At 45.7% G+C, this 21617-nt stretch overlaps 1 protein-coding gene and 1 long non-coding RNA gene across 3 annotated transcripts in view; one reads left to right on the plus strand and one right to left on the minus strand.

The window, feature by feature from the left end:
• Positions 1 to 9351, minus strand: part of LOC146183926 (protein NEDD1-like) — a 99997-nt gene extending 90646 nt beyond the window's left edge. The window contains exons 1-2 of one of the 2 annotated variants that reach the window (XR_014708817.1): positions 8693 to 9351; positions 5099 to 5193 (exon numbers count right to left, since the gene is read on the minus strand). Coding sequence is in view for 1 of the 2 variants with exons in the window: in XM_084609244.1 (XP_084465370.1) it covers positions 5099 to 5193; positions 8693 to 8810 (213 nt within the window). In the remaining variant the exon portion in view is untranslated. The remainder of the gene's footprint in view (positions 1 to 5098; positions 5194 to 8692) is intronic. The other variant, XM_084609244.1, reaches the window with a different exon arrangement.
• A 3058-nt stretch (positions 9352 to 12409) lies between these two features.
• LOC146183927 (uncharacterized) overlaps positions 12410 to 21617 on the plus strand; it is a 64671-nt gene continuing 55463 nt past the window's right edge. Inside the window, exon 1 of the long non-coding RNA XR_014708818.1 lies at positions 12410 to 12508. This is a non-coding gene — a long non-coding RNA (uncharacterized LOC146183927). The remainder of the gene's footprint in view (positions 12509 to 21617) is intronic.

The raw sequence follows: 21617 nt of genomic DNA on the forward strand, positions 1-21617 counted from the left end.
ACAGACTTCTTCAACAATTTTTTTTGTTGCTTCATTGGAAAGCTCTTTTGCCAAATTAATGAATACCCGGCTGTAGAGCTGAAAAACACGCTGGAACCTTTTAACACTTAATTTTTCCATGTGGTCGTCTCGTTCTCTTACTGGTAGTCTGCTGATATCGGGGACACAACATACAATTAGTATAGTAACTCCACGCAGCTCTATGAACACGACTGCAGCGCCGCATTCATGTGCAGAACGTGTCATCAACTAATGTACAGAAATTTTGTTAAACCTATAACCGGGACTACAAAAATAGCTTGAATGAGAATGAAATTAATGAGCTAAATAAACCCGGTGACATCTACCGCAGATACCAACAACAGTTGTTTGCTTACAGCACCACTACAAGTATGGCAGTGTCTTTGGTTGCGCGGTTCTCAATCAAGGAATCAAGGAAGATTAAAGAATAAAAGTAAATAATTTAAAGGGCAACTCCGGGGGTTTTTTGACATTCGAATATTCTAATAAAATTTTTAGTGTACATTCTCCTCTCCGTCCTGAAGCATTCTACAAAATCTGGGCGCCGTACGATAATCCGTTCGCGCGCAACACGACTTTAAAATATGCTGTTTTCATGGCTTAAGTTGAGACTATTTCTGCCGGCAACACTGAGTTTCTGACGTCACAAACAGTATACCGGCGTTACTGTCCACTTCCCGCATGATTATGAAATTTTGAGGCTTATATTGAACTACCTCAGACATTTTATGCAATGCTTCATGATTTCCATACTTTATTTTCACCATCCAACGCACGTACGAGTGTTTCTCTAATACTGAGTGTGACGTCACCATTTCGTCACCTGGGACGTCGTTTCTGGCCGTGAAAGCAGTTTCGGTTTCGATTTGCTGTTTTTTCATTTTAAAAATACTTCTAATTGGAATTTCGAAAAACGGTTTTTTGTGTTCGAGTCAAGACGTGCCGAGGAATGTAACTGAACCAAAAACACAGAATGATGAAAAAACCACCGGAGTTGACCTTTAAGGAAAGCGAATAGGCAGGCTGCCTTAAGTTGATATGAACACAAATACCTGTCTGTATGACTCTGTGGCATAGCCATAAAATGCAGTATATTCACTTCACTCTCTCCAAACAGATGAAATATTAGCAGCAACGAAGGGCACAGTATGGCACCACCATCTACTTATATCTGACTTTCCAGTTCAATTTAAAATATCAATTCCTAGCTAAACCACAAATTCACTCAGATCTACGAAAATATGCCAATATGTTTATACTCATCTCCGGCAGTAGACTGTCCCTTTAATGTCAATGGCAGTGATGGAACCGCTGCTGAGTCGATGGGTAGCCAACACGATACTTTTCATGAAACCATGCATGGTTTCATGTCGAAGTCTTTCACACAGTTCCAAACCTATTTGACCGACTAACTCTAAGATAATGACAGCAGACAAAAAAGCGATTAGCCAGAAGGCGACAAGGAGGTCGCGCTTGCCCTTCTACAGAGATGTGCAAGGTTGCCGGGAAATTCCTTAAAATTGCATAACTGTGCTGTTTATCCCTGCTTTCCCACATAATTTTAGCTTGCACTCCATAACCAGCTAACAATGCCTTGCATGCCAAAAATACTGACTTTTTTTTTTTATTGAAACCAAATTAAGGAAACTGAACACTGCATGCTTCTCACCACAACCTAGCTACAAGTGGCCCCCTCACATCGCATTCCACCTGCACAGTAAGTACAGTAATATCTTATTACTTTGATTCCCATTAATGAAAAATTAGAACTAAGAGCAGAAACCTGGCCTATGCCTGTGCAAGCCTATGGCCTCGGACACTCGTTAATTCGCACATGGGCGAACTTGCACCACTTAGTTCAGATGAGGGGTCATTCGGGGTACAACCGGCGAACTGATCAATCCTTCAAATAGACCTCCCCGAAAGTGAATAATTGCAAAGAACAGTGGTGTCCACATACCTAAGGAGCACACGCCATGGCAGATGCGACAACAATCGAAATACAGCCCAGCAGCAGTTCGTTTTGCTTCGCTTAAATTCACACCATTCTGCCCCTGCCATCATCAAAATAGTCGCACCGCTCTGGACACTGCTTCGTGCTCCACTGTTCTCTAAACACTATTTCGGGCTGGAATTACGCCGTTCTGATGCCTAAGACAGCCATATTCTAGCTGCTAATTGGGTAAAATTACTATAATGCAAACAGTTTTCACAGTTACCGAGGACCACATAATTTCAACTTGTGGATAATTTTAACATTCTGCCTGAGCCCCTGAAAGCCAGATTAACAAGATTTTACCGTGTACAAATAAAAAGACGCCCATCGCCCCAACTTGCGTGCAACACTGGCCCATGGGGCAGCCATAACAGTTTCGCCACTCAATACATGGTACACTTCACAACAGCGCAAAGCCAGGAATAGTGTAATACTACTGCGAAGAATTGGATTTCCAGCTTCACTCACACAAGGGTCCTACCTCGTATAATGCTATAATGCACTACTGAAAGGAAATATACACGAACGTGTATATTTCCTTACAGTTTGTGCATTTCATTAGGAGCAATGCCAGTGGCTAGGACTGGTGCATGCACCACATTATTGAATGGTTTGGTTTATACGGTTTATCGTCCTAAAGCTACTCAGGCTATGGGAGACGCGTAGTGGAGGGCTCCATAAATTTTGACCACCTGGGGTTCTTCAGCGTGCACAGACATCGCACAGCACACGAAAGCCTTGCTTTTCGCCTCCATCGAAAAGTGGCCACTGAGGCCGGGATTCAATCCCACATTCTTGGACACACCAGTCGTGTACCCTAACCGCAGCACCACCTCGGCGGCGCAGTGTTCAAACAGGCTCTACCACAGCCGCCCAATTGAGACACACTCTGTGCAGTGCGTTGGGCCCCGTCCCAGCGGCTGGGGAAGGGCATGCTGGAAGAAGTTAGGTTTCCGCCACCATTATCCCTGGGGGTGCCACTGCTTGATAACGTCAGGATGAATCGTCAGACGCCGCGGAAAGAAGCAGGTGGGAACAGAGTGATGAATGACTGGTATGCTCAGGGCACTTAAAATAGGAGGACTGCGAAATGCACAAAAAGCTAAAGATTCATCTTTTGTCAGCGCTCCCCACTAGCTGAGTTTCCAAACTATCCATATTACCAGTGACACGAATGAGAGCAAAGAAGAAAGCAGAAGAGTTGACTGCTCTGCTGATGGCCAGGCTCAAGAACTCCAGCTGAATGCAACCACTCTAGAGAGCCTAAATATCTGTGACGTACACATCAGATATCCATAAACGGAGGTAGCTGGCCAATGCACCTCAAGCAAGCTTTTGGTAGAAAGCTCATAAACTGCCTGGAGGTCAGACAAAGCAGCAAGCCATGTAGCATGTTGGTTTTTAGCAATTCCTCATTTCATACAAAGTCCAAGCTGATTTGGGAGAGAGAAGACCCCACCCACACCATGGACTCCAGCAAAATATTCCCGAGGAAGCCAATTAGGCTGCTGCTGACAACATGGGCCACATCAATACGACAGTGGACAGATTTTGTACAGACATGGGCAGGTTTGACTACAGCACTCGAAGCAGGTAGTGGTTTTCATTGGTAATCTTTGCACTCAAGCTCTCCCATGCACTATATAATAGCCGGAACACAGTTTTGAAAGCAACTGCAAACATTTTGCAGACATTCAAGCCTGTTCACCTCTACACTAGCACATAAATTTCTCTCGTGGAAAATACTTCAAGTTTAAACGAAGCTTCCAACTTTTCTATTATACCTGCCTTTACTTCGAAATGAAAAGAAAATCTTGGCTGAGCTTGGCTCCTCACTAAACTGGCTGTATTGTGTTTTTTTCTGTGACAGCTATTGCACACTAGTATTCTTAACATTTACCCCCTAGAAGAATCTTTAAATACGAAACGTGATGAGGAACAGCGCTGCATACAGAATCGTAAGTGCGCCAAAAAGTATATGGAATACTTAATCTGCTCGAAACCATGTCCCCAGTTTGGACACTTATGTGTACAAATGTTAAAATTGTTATTAACATTATTAAACTGTTTCGGGCGTTAAAACATTGAAATAATTGGAGACCACTGCCTGAAGTACTCTTTCAGGTGACGTGCACTGTACCACAGTTGCTTTTCAGCGTAAAGGCAAGTGCGTTTGTTGAAGCAGCGCAGTGACATGCTGCGATCGATACTAAAGGAGCATAGACACCTTATTTTAGGGTTCGTGTTTTATTCTCTCTAATGATGAGCAAGACATTACTGTACATACATGGATGATGACATGATATTAGCCTACGACCGCTGAATAATTTATAGTCAAATTTCTTTTTTCATCTGTTTCAGTTTCAACAACCAGTGATGGCTGTGATGTCAAAATCAAGTCTAGGTCATGAGAAATGAAGAAACGGCGATATAATCATCCTTATGTCATTCAAATCCACTACAACGCTAAAGCCAGCCCGCCTCAAGAACAGGAATTACGACAAGTGAAGAATCAGCGAGTATATCGCTGTTTCTTCAAGTCACACACATACTATCTCTCGGCTGCTGAAACCAAAAGTACCAAGGAAAGAAAATTCTATTAAAGATCAGGTAGCAGTCATGGGCAAAAACAGTGTTGTGATCCATTACAGGAATATCTTGTGCATAATTAAGAAGAAAAATGCAACTAAACTTTGGTGTCTGTACTCCTTTAAACCTCATGTGGGGTCATTTGGTGAAGTAGATGCCTTAAGTCCTGAAACTCCAGCTTCGATAGTACCGACGCTTTGATGAAAGCGCCAATCTCCGCCCGTAGTTGTCACGAAGCATTGGCACTGTGTCAGTGGTAATGTGAACCAAGTGCAAAACAGGCCTGTTTCGGGCAACGTGCTGGACCACACCCAGTGCACTTCCAATGAGTGGTCGTGGCAATACAGTCGTGACAAGGCCGCAAACTAGTAAGTGTTTAGACAGTGCATAAAGAAGCCACATTTTTCACTCGGTCGATGATAAACAGCTCCCACGTGTACTGAAACTATGACAGAACTAACCAGGCCCTCAGAGGTCTTACAACAAACTCACCCCAGCATGCACCCGCGCGTGCTGCGGTTGTCCCGTGCCAAACGAGGTGAGCAGAATAACATCTTGGTACCGTGCAACAGACGCCAGCTGCCTTCCTGCAAAAGGATATGCAGCACAATGGGCCATGGAGAAGCAATCATCCTTGAAAAAAGAAAAGGTCAGCAAGCTCCACCGGACTAATCCTCAGTGAAAACAAAAATTACTTCTTGGCTTTTCAGGTCATGTTTGTACTTACCTGGCAACAATGACGCTTATTACTCAGAAAATTAATTTCGAAGCTACCTTGTTCCTCGTCTCAAAACTTGGGACCCCCATACTAACAAATGTTAATCAGCACTTGGAAGTGAATGGCCTTGGCAATCTGCACACAAACACGTCCATTTACCGCAATTTGCTCGCGAACACAGTTGGAGTGGCGACACTCGTATTTAATGTTGCAGTCTATTCTAGCTTCACTACCAGCGAGTCTCCGATTATTATGCAATGGAAGTATGTCAGTACAGGTGACATAAATTTGTCCGCAGAGTATTTTCCCTGAGTTTCTACATTCAGTACCAAGAACATCCGAGATGGCTGAGACAAAGCACACCTCGTCAGAACGAGGCCCGAGCATGTCAGAAAGCGCTTCACTGTCAATGTGTTCCAAAAAAATTATGGGAGATACTCAAACCCCGCCTTCCGATAGCGTAAACTACCAGCCAACATAAAAAGCCTCGCTTTAACCAAGCCGTATGAATGTGCCTGCATGGCCTAGGAGTAACGTGAATGCAAGGGTCCTGGCAGGCCTATTCTTATATCACCTTGCCATATGAAAGGAGAGGCCCGAGTTGATAGTTCCTGCCAAACATAATGTCAGCCAAACCTACATCCAATTAGTGCTCCGCCATGTTGGCTGCCAGCTACCGCCTACCAGTGACATGTTCATGATTTTTCATGCAATACCGATGGCACTGGATTTTCTGGAGGATGGCGCCTAATGCCGCCACATTAAAATAGAACCTCTGACTTATAAGTATCCCCCTCTTCATTGAATAGCAAAGGTAGTCTGCAATTTCAAGCTACTGAATGAGCTTAATTTGTGCAGCAAGAACTCTTTATAAACACTGCTGCCAAACAGACTGCCATCAAGCTGCACCTCTAGTGTTAAAGAAAATGAAATTCGCAGGCATGATATAAGATGCTTTTTAACACTTCTAAGGCTCCTGTAAATAAATTAGCACAAACCAATTCCAATGAAAAAAATCAGTGCGCGTGTCTGTATGTTCTTTTCTGTCTCGTCCATAAGTGCTGTTTTCATCATTCCCTTCCAATATGAATGAACCTGCCCGACCCAGCCCTCTTCTCAGCTCAGGACATTCAGCACAGTTTTTCACTTCAAAGTTCAGTTCACAAAGTTTTGCATCCACAGAGAATGGAAGTGCGACAATGCTACAAATACCCAAAAGCAACGAGGCACACACTTGGCCACAGCAGACTGGCCCGCATAGCTGGGCCACCAAAACAACCACAATAGAGTGCAGTTTGCTTTTTGATTTTTTTCATCACGCCCCCAAAACGGCTGCTAAGTACACTGACAATTACAAAAGAAACAACTCACCACTCCCAATATTATGCGTCCAGCAGCTTTAAAAATGTAGACAAAAGTGAAATAACAGCAGCAAAAGTTACATGTTTGCAGCCAATCAATAAGCAACGAAATTCACAGAACATAACTTCAGCCGTGCTCCTTCAAGAACTAATGACCATTATTTCCCTTTTGCTTAGAAACTGCGGCCATCAACAGAGTTTATTTCAATTCACAACTAAGATGCACACATATTAAAAACAAAACAAAGCAAAAAAGACTTTGCAAGAAAGGTATACAAGTACTTATACCTGAAAAGCATAAATACAAAGTGGACAAACAGAACCCGAAAACTAAGGGTTAAAGGAATACAGACACCTAATTTTTGTGTTCGTGCTTTATCGTTTGTAATGACGCCTACGACATTACTATATTACTGTACACGGATCACCATGTTATATTTGCCGACGGCTGCTGAATAATTTATAATCGAATTCCTTTTTTCACCTGTTTTGGTTCCAGTTTCAACAGTGGATCGATGGCTGTGAAGTCAAAGCCAAGTCAGTCACGTGAGGGGTGGAAATACAGCGATATGATCATTCCTGTGTCGTTTTAATTTATTACAATGATAAAAACAGCATACCTCAAGAACAGGAATCGCGACAGGTGAAGAATGCCGCGCGTCAAGACTTGACTGTGGCGTCACAGCCATCTCTCGGCTGCTGAAACCTAAACTAGTGAGAAACGAAGATTCAATTATAAATTATATAGCAGTCGTAGGCGAAAATTGCGTGCAGATCAATATACAGGAATGACTTATGCATCATTAACAAGAAAAGAAATGCCACCAAAATTTGGTGTCCATAGTCCCTTAAGTACGTACAGGAGACTGACGAGGCTTAATTAGCAAAATACTAACGTGGAAAGGAAGGTAAAAGAGACAAAGAAAGTTGTGGGAGGCAAGAATGCAAGAAAAATCCGCGCTGAGTGTGTATCGAAAGCAAAACCAGGACATAAGGAGGGAAAATCTAATAACTCACGAGGCAGCTCACTGCTATTCAAGGCTAGAACAGGGGTCCTGCGAACGAAAACGTACATGGCAAAATTTGAGAACGTAGGTAAATAATGCACGGTCTGTATAGTTGAAATAGACTATAGAACGTATGGTGCAGAAACTCTAGCCGGCCATTCCAGATCGAAAACTGAAAGATCTGGAAAGGGCGCTGGGATTTGCCGGGGAAGATGCACAAATAGACTAGAAACAAGTTTGTGTAATGAAGGGGCGGTTGGGGGATTGGTGGAGTACGGCAAGTGAGAGGGGAATTGCGGCACCACGGGTTGATTATTAAGGGAGGGGGAAAGGGGGATTATTGACTAGGCAGCGCAAGCTGCCGTATGATACAAAGGGCCAGCAGATTCCATCCATCCAACCTGAGAAAGATTTTACAGACTAGATTAAGTTGCAGTACTCACTGCCAAAGTTTTATGGCATGGCACTTATGCAGACAATGACACTGCTTCTCTTGCATTCCCTATAGCAATGAACAAACGCCTGACCGTAACAGAAAGGTCTGCGCGAAATTAACACCACGAGAAACAACCTGACTAACTTAAGTCGTACAGTTTGCACAAACATCCCTAGTTATTAGAAACGCATGAACTAGTCTGGCATTATCTAGTTAAATAAAATTCGCATTTTTCGTTAACCCGCTGCCGCACCCCCCTCGATCCAACTGTTTGAGTCTACGCCGTCCAGCGGGGCTGACCTCACCAGACTCAAAAATGTGCTCCAAATCGGGGATTAAGACTACCGGCAAACAAAATTTTCGCTTTGGTTCCCGGAAATGCGTTTCTCATGTCACTTAATCGCACACAAAAAGGAACACGCTCGTTCAGCAGGAGCAGGGACGCCGGCCCTGCAGGGCAAGCCGCGAGCACAGGTACAAAACGCTTTTGAAACAAACCGTCACAACAGCTTTAAAAAGTAGGAATTTAGAAGCCGCGATAGCTCGCTGACTCGCAATACGAACCATCCGAGCTCCAGGAGACGCTCGAAACCTTCGGCGCCTTCCCGACGTCGAAGTGGAAGCACTGCTGAAGAGATGCCGAGGACCAGACGCGGACGTCTTCGGCCGCGGTGGCGAACATGGTTATTAGTAAGTAACCGGCACTACCTGAACGATGCACCGAACGTCTTCTTCTTCTTCTCCCTCGTTGTAATGGCACATACCCACAGTGGGGGATTGGCCAGAATTCGTTGTAGGTGACATAATATTTTTGATAATGTCGATTTGACTATATGATACAGATAACCTAATACTTAGGAGCTAGTGTTGCTGAAATAAATTGAAATTTTGAGGCGATGTAATAGAAAGAACCGCGACCTAGTCCTTACCGCTCCTGCGTTCGCGCCACCCGTGCCTGCATGAGTGGACCAACGGACGGACGAATCACGCGCGCCCACACAATTGCATGTATCCGCGTGCCACTGTCGCTGTAGCTACGTGCCGCGTTTCCATTGTCCATCGCCTAAAACATTAACATCTCATCCTATTTTCTATTCAGTAATTACAAATATTGAAAATTACACTTCTACATGACTCTTGAATAACATACACAATTGCAAGGAAACCTGACGAACGAGAACTCATTGCTTGCGCGCGAGCAAACTGTGAAACATGTTGTGAAAAGGTGCGTTTAAAATGATGTTGATAGTATAAAAACAATATATTTAAAAGTTTGAAACACAAATTTAATTTCAAATAAAATTTTCAAGTTAAACTGAAATTAAATCGGCCGCGAATAGTGACACGCACCGTGGCACATGTGCGCAACAGCAAGTGAAACATTTATAATACTAATTTATAACTTAACATTATCGCTGAAAAAAGGTTACTGTTTATTTTCTTAATAATTTTAACTTATGTAGGTATCGTCGGCGTTTGGCGCGTTGGCAGCGTTGGCTTCGCGTTGGTCGCTTGTTGGTCGCACACTTTTAAGGTCTATTCACACTTGCGACTAGATGAGGTCGCGCGACTACGCGACTACCAGTCGCGCGACCAGAGGAGAGGAGCTCGCCACTACCGATGTTCACACTTGCGACTGTCGCCTTCTCGAAAAACGAGTTGGGAGTAGGGGAGCTGCAGGGCGATGACAGCGAACGTCGGTAGCAGCCGCAATTGCCAGACACTTCAGCTTTTTCAGGCGAGAACGCCGACGACGAATAGACGGTGTCAATATAAAATGTTGCGCCTGCGTGAAAAACCAATTTCTCAAAAGTTCATTATAAAGGGTCTTGAATATTTGGGGGCTGGGATTTAAAAAATTCCTATGCAAAATCTACTATCCCATTCGAGCTGAAATAACGTTCACAAAGTAGCAAAATATCGTCTACGTTATCTGATAAGTGATTCAAAATGGGTACTTGCCTAGATTTTCCGAAATCGAGAATCTCGGCGGCGTGCACAATTTTCGCAGAAGAGAGTCGAAAAGCTATTTTGACATGATGCGTCATCTGTCGGGCAGCGAGGCAAGCGCGCCAACGGCGGGATGGAGCTTGTCTCACTGATCGACAGATGACGTATCATGTCAAAATAGCTTTTCGACTCTTCTGCGCAAATTGTGCACGCTGCCGAGAGCAGTTTTTTCTCGATTTCGGAAGATCTAGGTAAGTACCAATGTTGAATCACTTATCAGATAACGTAGACGATATTTTGCTACTTTGTGAACGTTATTTCAGCTGGAATGGGGTAGTAGATTTTGCATAGGAATTTTTTTAAATCCCAGCCCCCAAATATTCAAGACCCACAATGGGCCTGGTGCGCTGCAGCTTTGGCCGAACATGTGGCGCCGTCTGGGAGGCGTCGCTGTAAAAGGCGGCTGTCTGGATCCGCAACCGTGGGTAGCGCCAACGCTGTGTTCCGATTTCTTCTTGGTTCTCCGTAAGAATAAAAAATAAACAGCGACTAAAACAAAATACTTACTTAGTCATTTCGAATCTCATATCGCACCCATTGCTTTTCGTTTCGGCTGTGCATTTCCCACTTTTTTTTTTTTTTTTTGTACAGTACTTGACGCTAGGTTTTTTTCAAGCATGCGCGAGCGACCGCTTATTTGTATTGAGCGCGCAGCACGCGAAAAACACACACACACACACAAAAAAAAAAACGGGTCATTTTTTTTTTTTGGACCCAACTCGAGCTCTAAAAGTTGTAACAACTACTAAAATTTGTTGTAACCAGCGCTGGCAGGTCTTCGGACACGGCCTGTGTTGTAGAGAGTGCGGAGCCTTCCTGCCCAACGGAAGCTTTTTTTTTTTTTTTTTTCTTCTAACGACTTCCTAATGATAGTTTCCAGCTGTTCTCGGCGCTCGCTTTTGGGAAGCCTAGCCTGACGTACGTAGAAGATGTAGAAGCACGACATGGAGAGCGAAGCACATTGCAGGAGTGCGCGCTTTCTGAATTGACACACGTTCATGGCTCCCCGCAAAGAGAAAACGTCCTTTTAAACTAACAGCTCTATCTGCTGTTGTGTTTATGGGTGTCATAATAGTTATTAAAAAAAAAAACCGTCGGGAGGCAATCAAAAATCAGGTTTTTTTTTCTTTTTTTTTTTTTTTTTGCGGTTTCCTTGGAAATCATACGAGAGCGATGTATAGCATATCTTTAACAGTGGCACCCGGCCTTGCAGATGCAACTGGCATCCGTGATATTGCGTGGGTTTGCCAACAACTACATACAAAAAAATGAATTACATATGTGGTGAAGAGACGCCGAAAGGGCCGAATAAAACTTACCTCCAAGCTGACTTCATAGAAGGCGGTTTTCATTTCGTTAGCGCATTTTCTGAAGATATCCGAGGGCTCTTCTGCACTGTGAAGTTCCCCGCGCACTCCACGCACATGCTGGCTTCGTAAAGTTTCTGACCGCGCACCAAGCAGTTATTCTTAAATTAAGTCTCAAAATTCCCGATCACGCGAAATCCCCCACACAGCACGCGCTGTGGAGCTTGCTCAGCCATGGCTGTTTTTCCGCGCACTGAACCGTCACCACTTATTTCGACGCATCGAGTAGAAAATAAAAACTACGGTAGAACTGCCAAGCGCCGAAAAAGCACGTGCACGCAAGGCCCGACGCCTTAGGGTACATCTCCATATACAGCCTGCTCGTCCCGTCCTGGGGAAGACGTGATTTTTTTTTTTTTTTTTTTTTGAAGAGCCTTTCTATTGACCAACGGAGCCCAGCTCTCGGCTGTCACTTCTGGGGGTCTAGCATGCCGTTTCCACATACACTGCCACCGAGGGGAAAAGCCAGTGCTGCGCATTGCACACTGCTTAGTTTTTGTTTTATTTGTCTTTACTTTCAAAGTGCCATATTGTTCGGGTTCCGAATTCCTACTTCAAAGGAAAAAAAAAAAAAAGCCATAGAGCTGCCAGCAGACGCGCTCGCGCGCGCACGATGCGCTGCGCCCAAAGCGCCGGCGGCCTTCTCTCAGACGGCGTGAATGGGTAGCGGCTTTCTTCGCTTTGCTTTTGGTTTATTTTTCAACACACACACATGGTACATGTGTCAGTTATGTACGCGTGTGACACGAGGCAGGAAATGACCGACAAAAGTTTTCTTCTCACAAGGTTTCTGCCGAGAAGAGTAGACTTCGCGTTCACTCCGCCGCCTCTCTCCGACGAGCAGACATACCACATATGGGTGCGCCGGCGGGAGGTGGCGCTACTTGTTCCGGAGCTACTTGTTCCGGAGGCCCATACCGGATAGTCCGAATATCTTTCCTATCTCCTCCCAGGCCATATCCTTCTCCCTGCCTTTGAATTCCGGGTGCCGTTTGTTGAAAAGGTAGGGGTATTCTTTATTTGCATTGAGAAGGTGCTCGATCGAGTACTCCGGGACCTCGCTGATTGGTGAAATGGTTTGCGACTAGTAGTCGCGCGACTGAAAATTCGAGCAGTGCCCGATCGGCCCGCGGCAGCCGCTTTTCGACCGATGCGACCATTTACGACTGTCGCTTTTCGACCAAAACGGTCGCGCGACCGCTGCTAGTCGCAAGTGTGAACGGGCCTTTACACTACTTTTCAGTTCAGGCGTTCAGTCGTGTCTGACTCTTCGTGACCCTATGAACCATGTCACGCCACGCTTTCCGGTCTCTCACTATCTTCCTAACATCGCATAACTTCATCTGCAGTGCCTCGAGGATGCCATCTAACCATCGCGTTCGCTGCCTACCCCTTCTCCGGCGATCCTCAACCGTTCCCAACATCAAATATTTCTCCACCGACTCCTCTCTTCTCATCAGATGACCAAAGTAGCTGAGCTTTAACTTTAGAATTTGACCCTCCAATGAGCAGTCAGGGTTTATGGTCGACAATATCGACTGATTTGATCTTGTGGCAGTCCAAGTAACTCTCAAGTGTCTTCGCCAGCACCACAATTCAAACGCGTCCATTCTTCGGCGGTCAGCCTTTTTCACAGTCCAACTCTCGCATCCATACATCACAACTGGAAAGACCATAGCACGAGTTATACGGGTCTTGGTTGGCAGACTAATGTCTCTGCTCTTTACTAGGCGGTCAAGGATAACCATTGCTCTCTTTCCCAGAAGCAGGCGTCTCCTAATTTCATGGCTGCAGTCTCCTTCCCAGGTTATCTTGGAGCCCAAGAACAGAAAATCTGTCACAGCCTCCACTTCTTGTCCATTGATGCTCCAGGACTTGATAGGGCAAGACACCATGATCTTTGTCTTTTTAATGTTCAGTTTAAGCCCAAACTTCTCACTCTCTTCTTGTCCGCGCATCAGAAGTCTCTTGAGTTCCCCTTCACTTTCTGCCATTAAAGTGGTATCATCCACATATCTAAGGTTGTTGATACGTTTTCCAGTAATCTTCACTCCAGCTGAAGACTCGTCCAGACCGGCCTTCCTCATGATGCACTCTGCATATAGGTTAAATAGGCAGGGCGACAGTATGCAGCCTTGCCTCACTCCTTTCTCGATCGGAAATCAATCAGTAAGACCATGCCCAGTTCTGACTGTGGCATCTTGCCCTTCATATAGGTTCCTGAGGAGACAGATGAGGTGAATTGGAACTCCCATCTCTTGGAGAGCTTGCCACAATCTGCTGTGATCTACGCAGTCAAACACTTTTGCATAATTAATAAAGCAGAAGTAGATGGGTTTCTGGAACTCTCTTGCTTTTTCCATGATCCAGCGAAGGTTGGCAATTTCGTCTCTAGTTCCTCTGCCCTTGCAAAACCCAGCTTGCACGTCCGGAAGCTCCCGATCCACATATTGCTGCAGCCTACCTTGGAGGATTTTCAACATCACCTTGCTAGCATGCGAAATAAGCGCGATCGTGCGGTAGTTGGAACAATCTTTGGCACTGCCTTTCTTTGGAATGGGGATGTAAACTGACCTCCTCCAATCCTGTGGCCACTGCAGCGTTGTCCAAATCTTCTGACATAATGTATGCAGAATGTTAACAGCGTCATGGTTGAGGTTTTGAAGCAACTCGAGTTGAAATGCCATCAATTCCGCTAGCTTTGTTCTTAGCAGGCTGGCTAAGGCCCATTCAACTTCACTCTTCAGGATGCCCGGCTCGAGATCAGTGATCATAGCCGTCTTATGTTGGGTTTGCACATCCGGGTCCTTCTTGTACAGTTATTCTGTGTATTCCTGCCACCTCTTCTTTATCTCTGAGGCTTCAGTGAGGTCCTTGCCTCGTATGTCCTTTATCATGCCCAGCTTAGCACAGAAGCTTCCTTTGATATCTTTGATTGTCTTATACAGAGCTCTTGTGTTCCTTAATTGGCTGTTGTCCTCAACAGCTTGGCACTGTATGTTCAGGAAGGCATTCTTATCTCTCCTTGCTATTTTCTGAAAATCCGCATTGAGAACCTTGTATCTTTCTCTTTCCCCCATAATTTTTGCCATCCTCCTTTCCTCAGCTTTTTGCAAAACCTCTTCAGATAACCAGTTTGCTTTCTTGCATTTCTTTTGCTTTGGAACTACCTTAGTAGCAACTTCTTGTATTATATCACGGACATCCGTCCACATCTCTTCGGGCTCTCTGTCTTCTAGATCTAATTCTTGAAATCGATTCCTCGCTTCCACAGCATATTCTAATGGAATTTGATCCAGATCATACCTGAAAGGCCTTCTAGTTTTCTGCGTTTTCCTCAATCGAAGCTTAATTTTGGCAACAAGAAGCTGATGATCGGTGCCACAATCGGCCCCAGGCTTTGTTTTTACTGCTTGTATAGCGCGTCTCCATCTCTGCCGGCAAAGAATATAATCGATCTGATTCCTGTACAGACCGTCCGGTGAAGTCCATGTGTACAGGCGCCTCTTATGCTGTTGAAAATAAGTATTCGCTATGGTCAGGTTGTTTTCTTTACAAAACTCTACTAGCCTCTGCCCAGCTTCATTTGGCTCGCCAAGACCGAACTTGCCTATAATTCCGGATATTTCTTCACTCCCGACCTTACCATTCCAGTTTCCTATGAGAAAAACGACGTCTGATGATGGGGTGCGGTCTAAAAGGCATTGTAGGTCCGCATAAAATCTCTCAACGTCAGCTTCTTCAGCAGTAGTGGTCGGTGCATAGACTTGGATAACTGTTATGTTGAAAGGGTGACCTTGGATTCGAAGTGAAATCATTTGGTCGTTTTTGGGGTTGTATCCTAGCACTGCTTTGCCCATTCTTCTGTTTACGATGAGAGCGACCCCATTTCTTCTCTTGGATTCGTGCCCATAATAAAAGACATAACGGTCGCCGGAGTTAAATTCTTCCATTCCAGTCCACTTGAGCTCGCTGATACCCAAGATATCAATGTTCAATCTGTCCATTTCTCGCTTGACGACATCCAGTTTACCTTGCGTCATAGATCTTACATTCCATATGTTGCTATGTGATATATCTCCTTGCAACATCGAACTTTCCGGTCGCTTCCCGACACATCCACAACTGAGCATCCTTTTGGCTTTAGCCCAGCCGCTTCATTCGTCCTGGAGCTACAAGCAATCGCCCTTTGTTCATCCCCAGTAACATATGTGGGACGCCTTCCAACCTGGGGGGCTCATCTTCCGGCGCCATATCATTAATGGTATTGTGGCTGGCCATAGGGTTTTCTTGGCAGGAAATACTTGTGTGGGTTGCCATTACCTTCTCCAGTGAATCACATTTTGTCAGAACTCTCTGCCGTGACCTGTCTATCTTGGGTGGCCCTACACAGCAGAGGTCACGACTTCATCGAGTTTCGCAAGCCCCTCCGCCACGACAAGGCAGTGATCCATGAAGGGGTTACTACTTTTACTCATGGTCTATTTCAGTCCACGGCCACGGCCATACGGCCGCTCTCGAGGGCGAAAGCGCGCTCTTTCTTACGGCGTTCTCAATCGCCGCGGGAACAATGGGAACGTTTCTCCTTGAGTTACGCTCTCCGCCGCCGCAAGGAGCGCGACCTGCTCACTGTTCGTAAAGTCCCTCGATAATTTGAAAGTAGCGACACTCTCCTCCACTCCGGCACTTTCCTCCTCGAATATCCTCGCCCGCCGCCTGCGCGCGCTGCACACGGCACGCTTTTTTGGGCAGCGCTCCTTCGCCATCCGGGAAATTGGCTGGCACGCGCGCGCGCTCTTAAGTTTGCGCTTTTTCCACGCTCTGTTATCGAATAAAGACACGAATAAGACATGCGACTCGCTTGTCTGTACCGCGAGCCACATAAATTAGCGTCTCGTACGCGCAATGAAAGTGCAAATTACGAGCGCTTGCCGCATGAACAAAAACCGCTTGCTGCGTACACCTCACATTCCTTTTGACTTTTCATTACCGTGTGTCTCAACCCGTCATAATATATTAAGCATAATATTTACTATATATTTGAACATTCCTGAATATTCTCAGCATACCGATGCTGAGTTAAATGTATTTTCACCTCAAACTAATTTTAGCGGAAGTAAAGTTTATGCAGTTGTTAACGAGCGGAGTTTCATTAATGCGATAGTTGCTAGCAAGAGGCTGGAACAAATGCTTTGATGGTCATCCTAAAATTTTTCAATAAGGTTTAGACTGAGGTTGGTACCGCGAAGTGCACATGCAGCTGCTTATTTGTTTTCGTAGTTAAAAATTTTCGCGGCTGCTTGAAAACGATCGAATATCAGCTTTTTTCTGTTAAGAATGAAACGGATCTAGCTCCTGCTGTCAGCAGCCTTGAAGTGACGTCGAGCCGAAACCGAGAGCCAAGATCAGGGCACCGATTTCCCGTCATCCGTACCCCAAAATTTGGCCCTGTCGACCACCGATACTTCACCTTGTCGGAAGTTCATCCACATTGGTGTCAACTCTAATTTTAGTATGATCAATATTTTCTTTTTCTTTTGCTTTGACTAGAATAAAGAAACGTGACCCACAATGCTTTCAACTCTTTAGTGGCAAAATGTGGAAGAAGTACAGGCCTTATGTCGATAACTGCGACAGGGTGCGCACGTACAAAATACTGCTATGTCAACTCAAGACCAAACAGCATTGTTTTCTTTGTACACAATAGACCTCTCGGGTCCAAGGCCGACGGCTACTCTACGCTACGAAAATGGACATGACGCCCGTTAACTAGGCAAATAATTAAGGAGGCCCACCTAAATTTGGAAGTCAAGACTGAGTTGGCCATACGCAAATTAGGTTATAAACACCAATTTCCGGTCAGACTCGGACCAGGTCAAATTTTGGGGATTCAGAGGGCCACATTTCGGGGGTGGCCCTCCTAGATTGGTAGATTACCACTGAATTTCCCATACTCAAATAGGTCGGACACCAATTTTGATCCAATTCAGGCGAGGACAAATTTCGGGGGTCCAGAGAGCTAACTTTTGGGAATAGGCCACCTAGATATGGAGGCCACCACTCAATTCGTCATACGCAAATGAGGTTGGACACCAGTTTTGGTCAAATCGGACGAGGTCAAACTTCGGGGGTCCAGAGAGCTAAATTTTGGCAATGGCCCACCTAAGTTTGGAGGTAATCCCTGAATTCGCACTACGCAAATGAGGTTGGTCATTAATTTTGCCACCTTTTGAAGTGGCCAAATTTAAGGGGCTTCTGGGGCTACATTCTGAGGGAGGCCCACCGAAATTTGGACGTAACCAGTAAATAATCAAATTAGGTAGGACATCAATTTTCGCCAGATTAGGATGAGGACTAATTTCGAGGGTCTAAAGAGACAAAATTTTGATGTGCGGATATATATACACTATGTGGACAAGTTCCGCGAAAGAGTCCTCTACACTCTCCTGCAACATAAACCTATTAATGAATTAACAATCTCCTTCATTGCACGCGTTAGCGCTGAAAAGCGAGACCTTTATTTCAGACATTAAAGCGTCTATTGCATGCGCATTGTAAGCATCAGCTCTCGCTATTATATAGCACGTTGAGCAGAACCATGAAGTCAAACCAATAACGCGCATAACGGCGCAAAATGATCAGTGAATTAAGTGAGATTATCAGCTTTATGATGCGCTTGCAAGCAGTTTCATGTCGCTTGGAACAAATGCACAGTACGTCGCAGAATCAGCAGAGGTGACTAGTCTTCGTCGGGGTGAAGTGCTTGCGGCCGATGTTGTTGAACCACTTTTTTATTCGAATGGTGGCCTTCTTTCCACTCGGAATTGCGAAAAAAATGAAGCCTTTTTCACGACAGCTTGTGCAAATAAATATGCCGCAGCTCGGTATAGCGCTGCATTAAAACAGCGCGAATAGCGCGAAGTGCAAGCGCGGAATGCTAGGGATTCTAGCCACCATACTAGGGAGCTCGCTCCTACAAAACAGCGGCTGCCTAAAAAATGGCGCCGGCTAAAAATGAAAACACAAAAAGAGCGAACTTTTCGCGCGCTTTTCCCGGCGACGGCCCGCGGAGCCAATCACCGTTGAGAAGAGCGCCGATGGGAGAGTTGAGAGAGGAGGATCTGCGAGGGGGCGCGGAGCGGCGGCAAAGTTCACAGAAAGTCGCTACTTTCGTTTTATCAAGGGACTTTAACTGTTCGCTCCGTTGATCGAGGCACCCTAGGTTCGACTGCAGCGCCACTCAAAGCGATCAATGACGGCGGCGCCGCGAAACAACTCCCAGGTTGGCAACTGACTAGTATTTCTATTAACGTTGGTCGCAGTTTTTAGCGATAGTACAGTGGATTGAATAGAGACAGGCCGATAGCTGGTCGCCAGTGTCGCCGGCTCCGTGATCGCTCTAGAAAGTCTACATGTTATCACCCTCTTCTAGCTCGCTTTACCCTCACGAAGTATCAGCATGGCGGAAGTAGAATGGTGGCGAAGGCTGGGCCCAAAAGCGGTTCAGCGGTACCGCAGCATAGCCACAGGTCGGGGGGTCAACCCGCCAACCACTCAGATTAAGAGATTATACTACTACAAATTAAAAAATATCAATGAGCATAAAAAGAATAGACATTTTGATAACTTCGCTTGTGAATGAGGTAAGGTATTTTACGAATACATTCTTAATTAAAAAAAAAAATCTTGCAACACTCTTATCGCCCCACCCCCTTGATATTGCATCGGCCAGGAGGCGCTGCCAGAGGTAACCAAGGCAACGGAGATAACGAAGCTGACGAAGCACGAAGCGGTTTCTTATCGCTGTCTGTTGCTCGTCTGCTGTGGTGCGGGTCTTGGTGCGCCCGGGAAAGCGTAATTTAGTTCGCGAGTCTGAAAATGTCTTTTTTTGCGAAGATTTCGGCATTTTCCTAACTGGTGTACCTTATTTCTCCTCGCCACTCCGGACTGTCCTCCTTTCTCTTTCCTTCTCCCTCTCTATTTTTCACTCTCCTGTCCTCTTTTCATGGCTCTTACTCCAACGGGGGGGGGGGGGGGGGGGGGGGGGAGGGGGGGCGCAGAGTTGAGTTGGGGGTCACGTAAAATGGTGGTGGTGCGCGCCGATGGACGCCGGTCTCCTCCTCTCATGGCTCTCTCTCCAGCTGTCCGGGCTCGTTTGCAAGCTCAGCGGCGTGCGCTTGGTGGTGGCTGCGGTGCTTGCGCCGATGGACGTCCAGCGGTATGGATGCGCGGTCTCCTCCTCTCTATGCTCTCCCTCCTCAGGGGCGTGCGCTTGGTGTGGCTGCGCCGATCGAAAATTCCTCTATTTACTGCTGGAAACAGAGACGCATCAGAAGTGCCAAGCAATATCAAGATCGTTCGTGGACGCACCTTAAAGAAAAACATTATGCAACGCCAACTAGGCCGGCCGACCTGCGAGCATGGCGTGCGCGCTGGACTCGAAATTCCTCTATTTACTGCTGGAAACAGACGCATCAGAAGAGCCTCCGGAATACAGAACCGCGTCGCAGGGGTCCCATTTACATTTGCAAAAAAAAAAAAAAACATTATGCAACACCAACTAGGCCGGCCTAACTGCGAGCATGGCGTGCGGCGCGGACTCTAAATTCTTCTATTTACTGCTGGAAACAGACGCATCAGAAGAGTCTCCGGCATACAGAACCTCGTCGCAGGGGTCCCATTTACATTTGCAAGCAATATCGAGTCCGTTCGTGGACGCACCTAAAAAAAAAAACAAAAAAACATTATGCAGCGCCAACTAGGCCGGTGCTTTTTCCTCCGGGATAGGTCAGCAAAGCCGGGCGGATTCCGGATATATTTTGGGTACTTTGGACAAATGTTCGAAACTATTAAGCCCGTGCGTCAGCAGTGCCGTCTCCAGATACAGCCCCATCTTGCCTAATTGTCGTATTTGTCGTAGCAGTACCGAAACTGAAGTTGACACATGTACATAAAGTGTACATGTGTCAACTTCCCATTTGGTAATTACTTGCAGATCACCGCTAGCAGTGGTATCGCTCACAAGGAAAGCTTAAAACGGTTGCATCCTACCGGTATTCATCAATAGGGCTGTAATACTGTATGCAGCACTAGCCATCCCGTATAGACCAAGAAGGGCCGTTGCTGTGGAATTCGTCACTGTTTTTTGTTAATATACTGTGGTCGCCGTCTTGCGCCAAAGCAAATTTCTGACGTGTTTTCAGGTGATCGGGCACAGAGGAGATGCATGTGTCCTCGACAGACGAAATGCATGCGAAGCGCGTAACAATTGCAGGGATAGCCCGCCTTACGATAACAACTCGGAAGAGGCAGGACACCTATGTGATGTTACAGTAGGTACGCGACGCAACATACCACCAGAAATACTCCAGACGCGACGATTCTGCCGTTGTTTAAAGCACCTACTCTACAGTGGCACAGTAGCCGCAAGTTAACTGCACGCCGCCATCTTCCCACGATCTACGTTGCCAGCTTCAAACCATCTTCATGTGCCCGATTTAGCAAGTAAAATCATCTGGCAACCATTAAACAGTGTGATGATGGCAACCATTAAACAGTGTGAATTCAGAAATAAAGTGTGAGGGAAAAATAACATGGGAAAGAAATAACTCTCATTCCACAATCGACTATTGTCTGATGTCCCACAAGCTGTATGACAGGTTAGTAGGTATGGAAATTGATGAAGAAGGGGCGAAGAGCTTAGGAAGCGATCACAAAAGAACTCCAATTTGGCGGGACAGCGGCCGCAACAAAAATGCAGGTATGTGAAAGCCACCAGAAACTCAGTGATATGCAGTTGGAAAAAGGGTCAAAGCGCATTGAAGACATAGTAAACCAACAACCAAATAGGGAATGGACATACGATGACCTAGTAGAAGTATTTAAAAGAGAGCTAAAAAAGGGCAAGGTTAGAAGAGGAAAGAGAAAATATAAACCAAAAAGCTGGTGGGATGCTGAAGTTAAAGCAGCCATAACGAGGCGTCAAGAGGCATCCAGAGAGCACAGATTAGCAAAGAAGAGGGGAGCCACACCAAGGGAAGTAGAATCCAAATGGGAGGAGTACCTTGAGAGAAAAAAGGGAGGCGTCAACCTTAATCCAAATCAAAATAGGA

The sequence above is a fragment of the Amblyomma maculatum genome, chromosome 7 (genome assembly GCF_055883805.1).
Source record: "Amblyomma maculatum isolate TAMU_Amacu chromosome 7, ASM5588380v1, whole genome shotgun sequence".
NCBI classification, from domain to species: Eukaryota; Metazoa; Arthropoda; class Arachnida; order Ixodida; family Ixodidae; genus Amblyomma; species Amblyomma maculatum.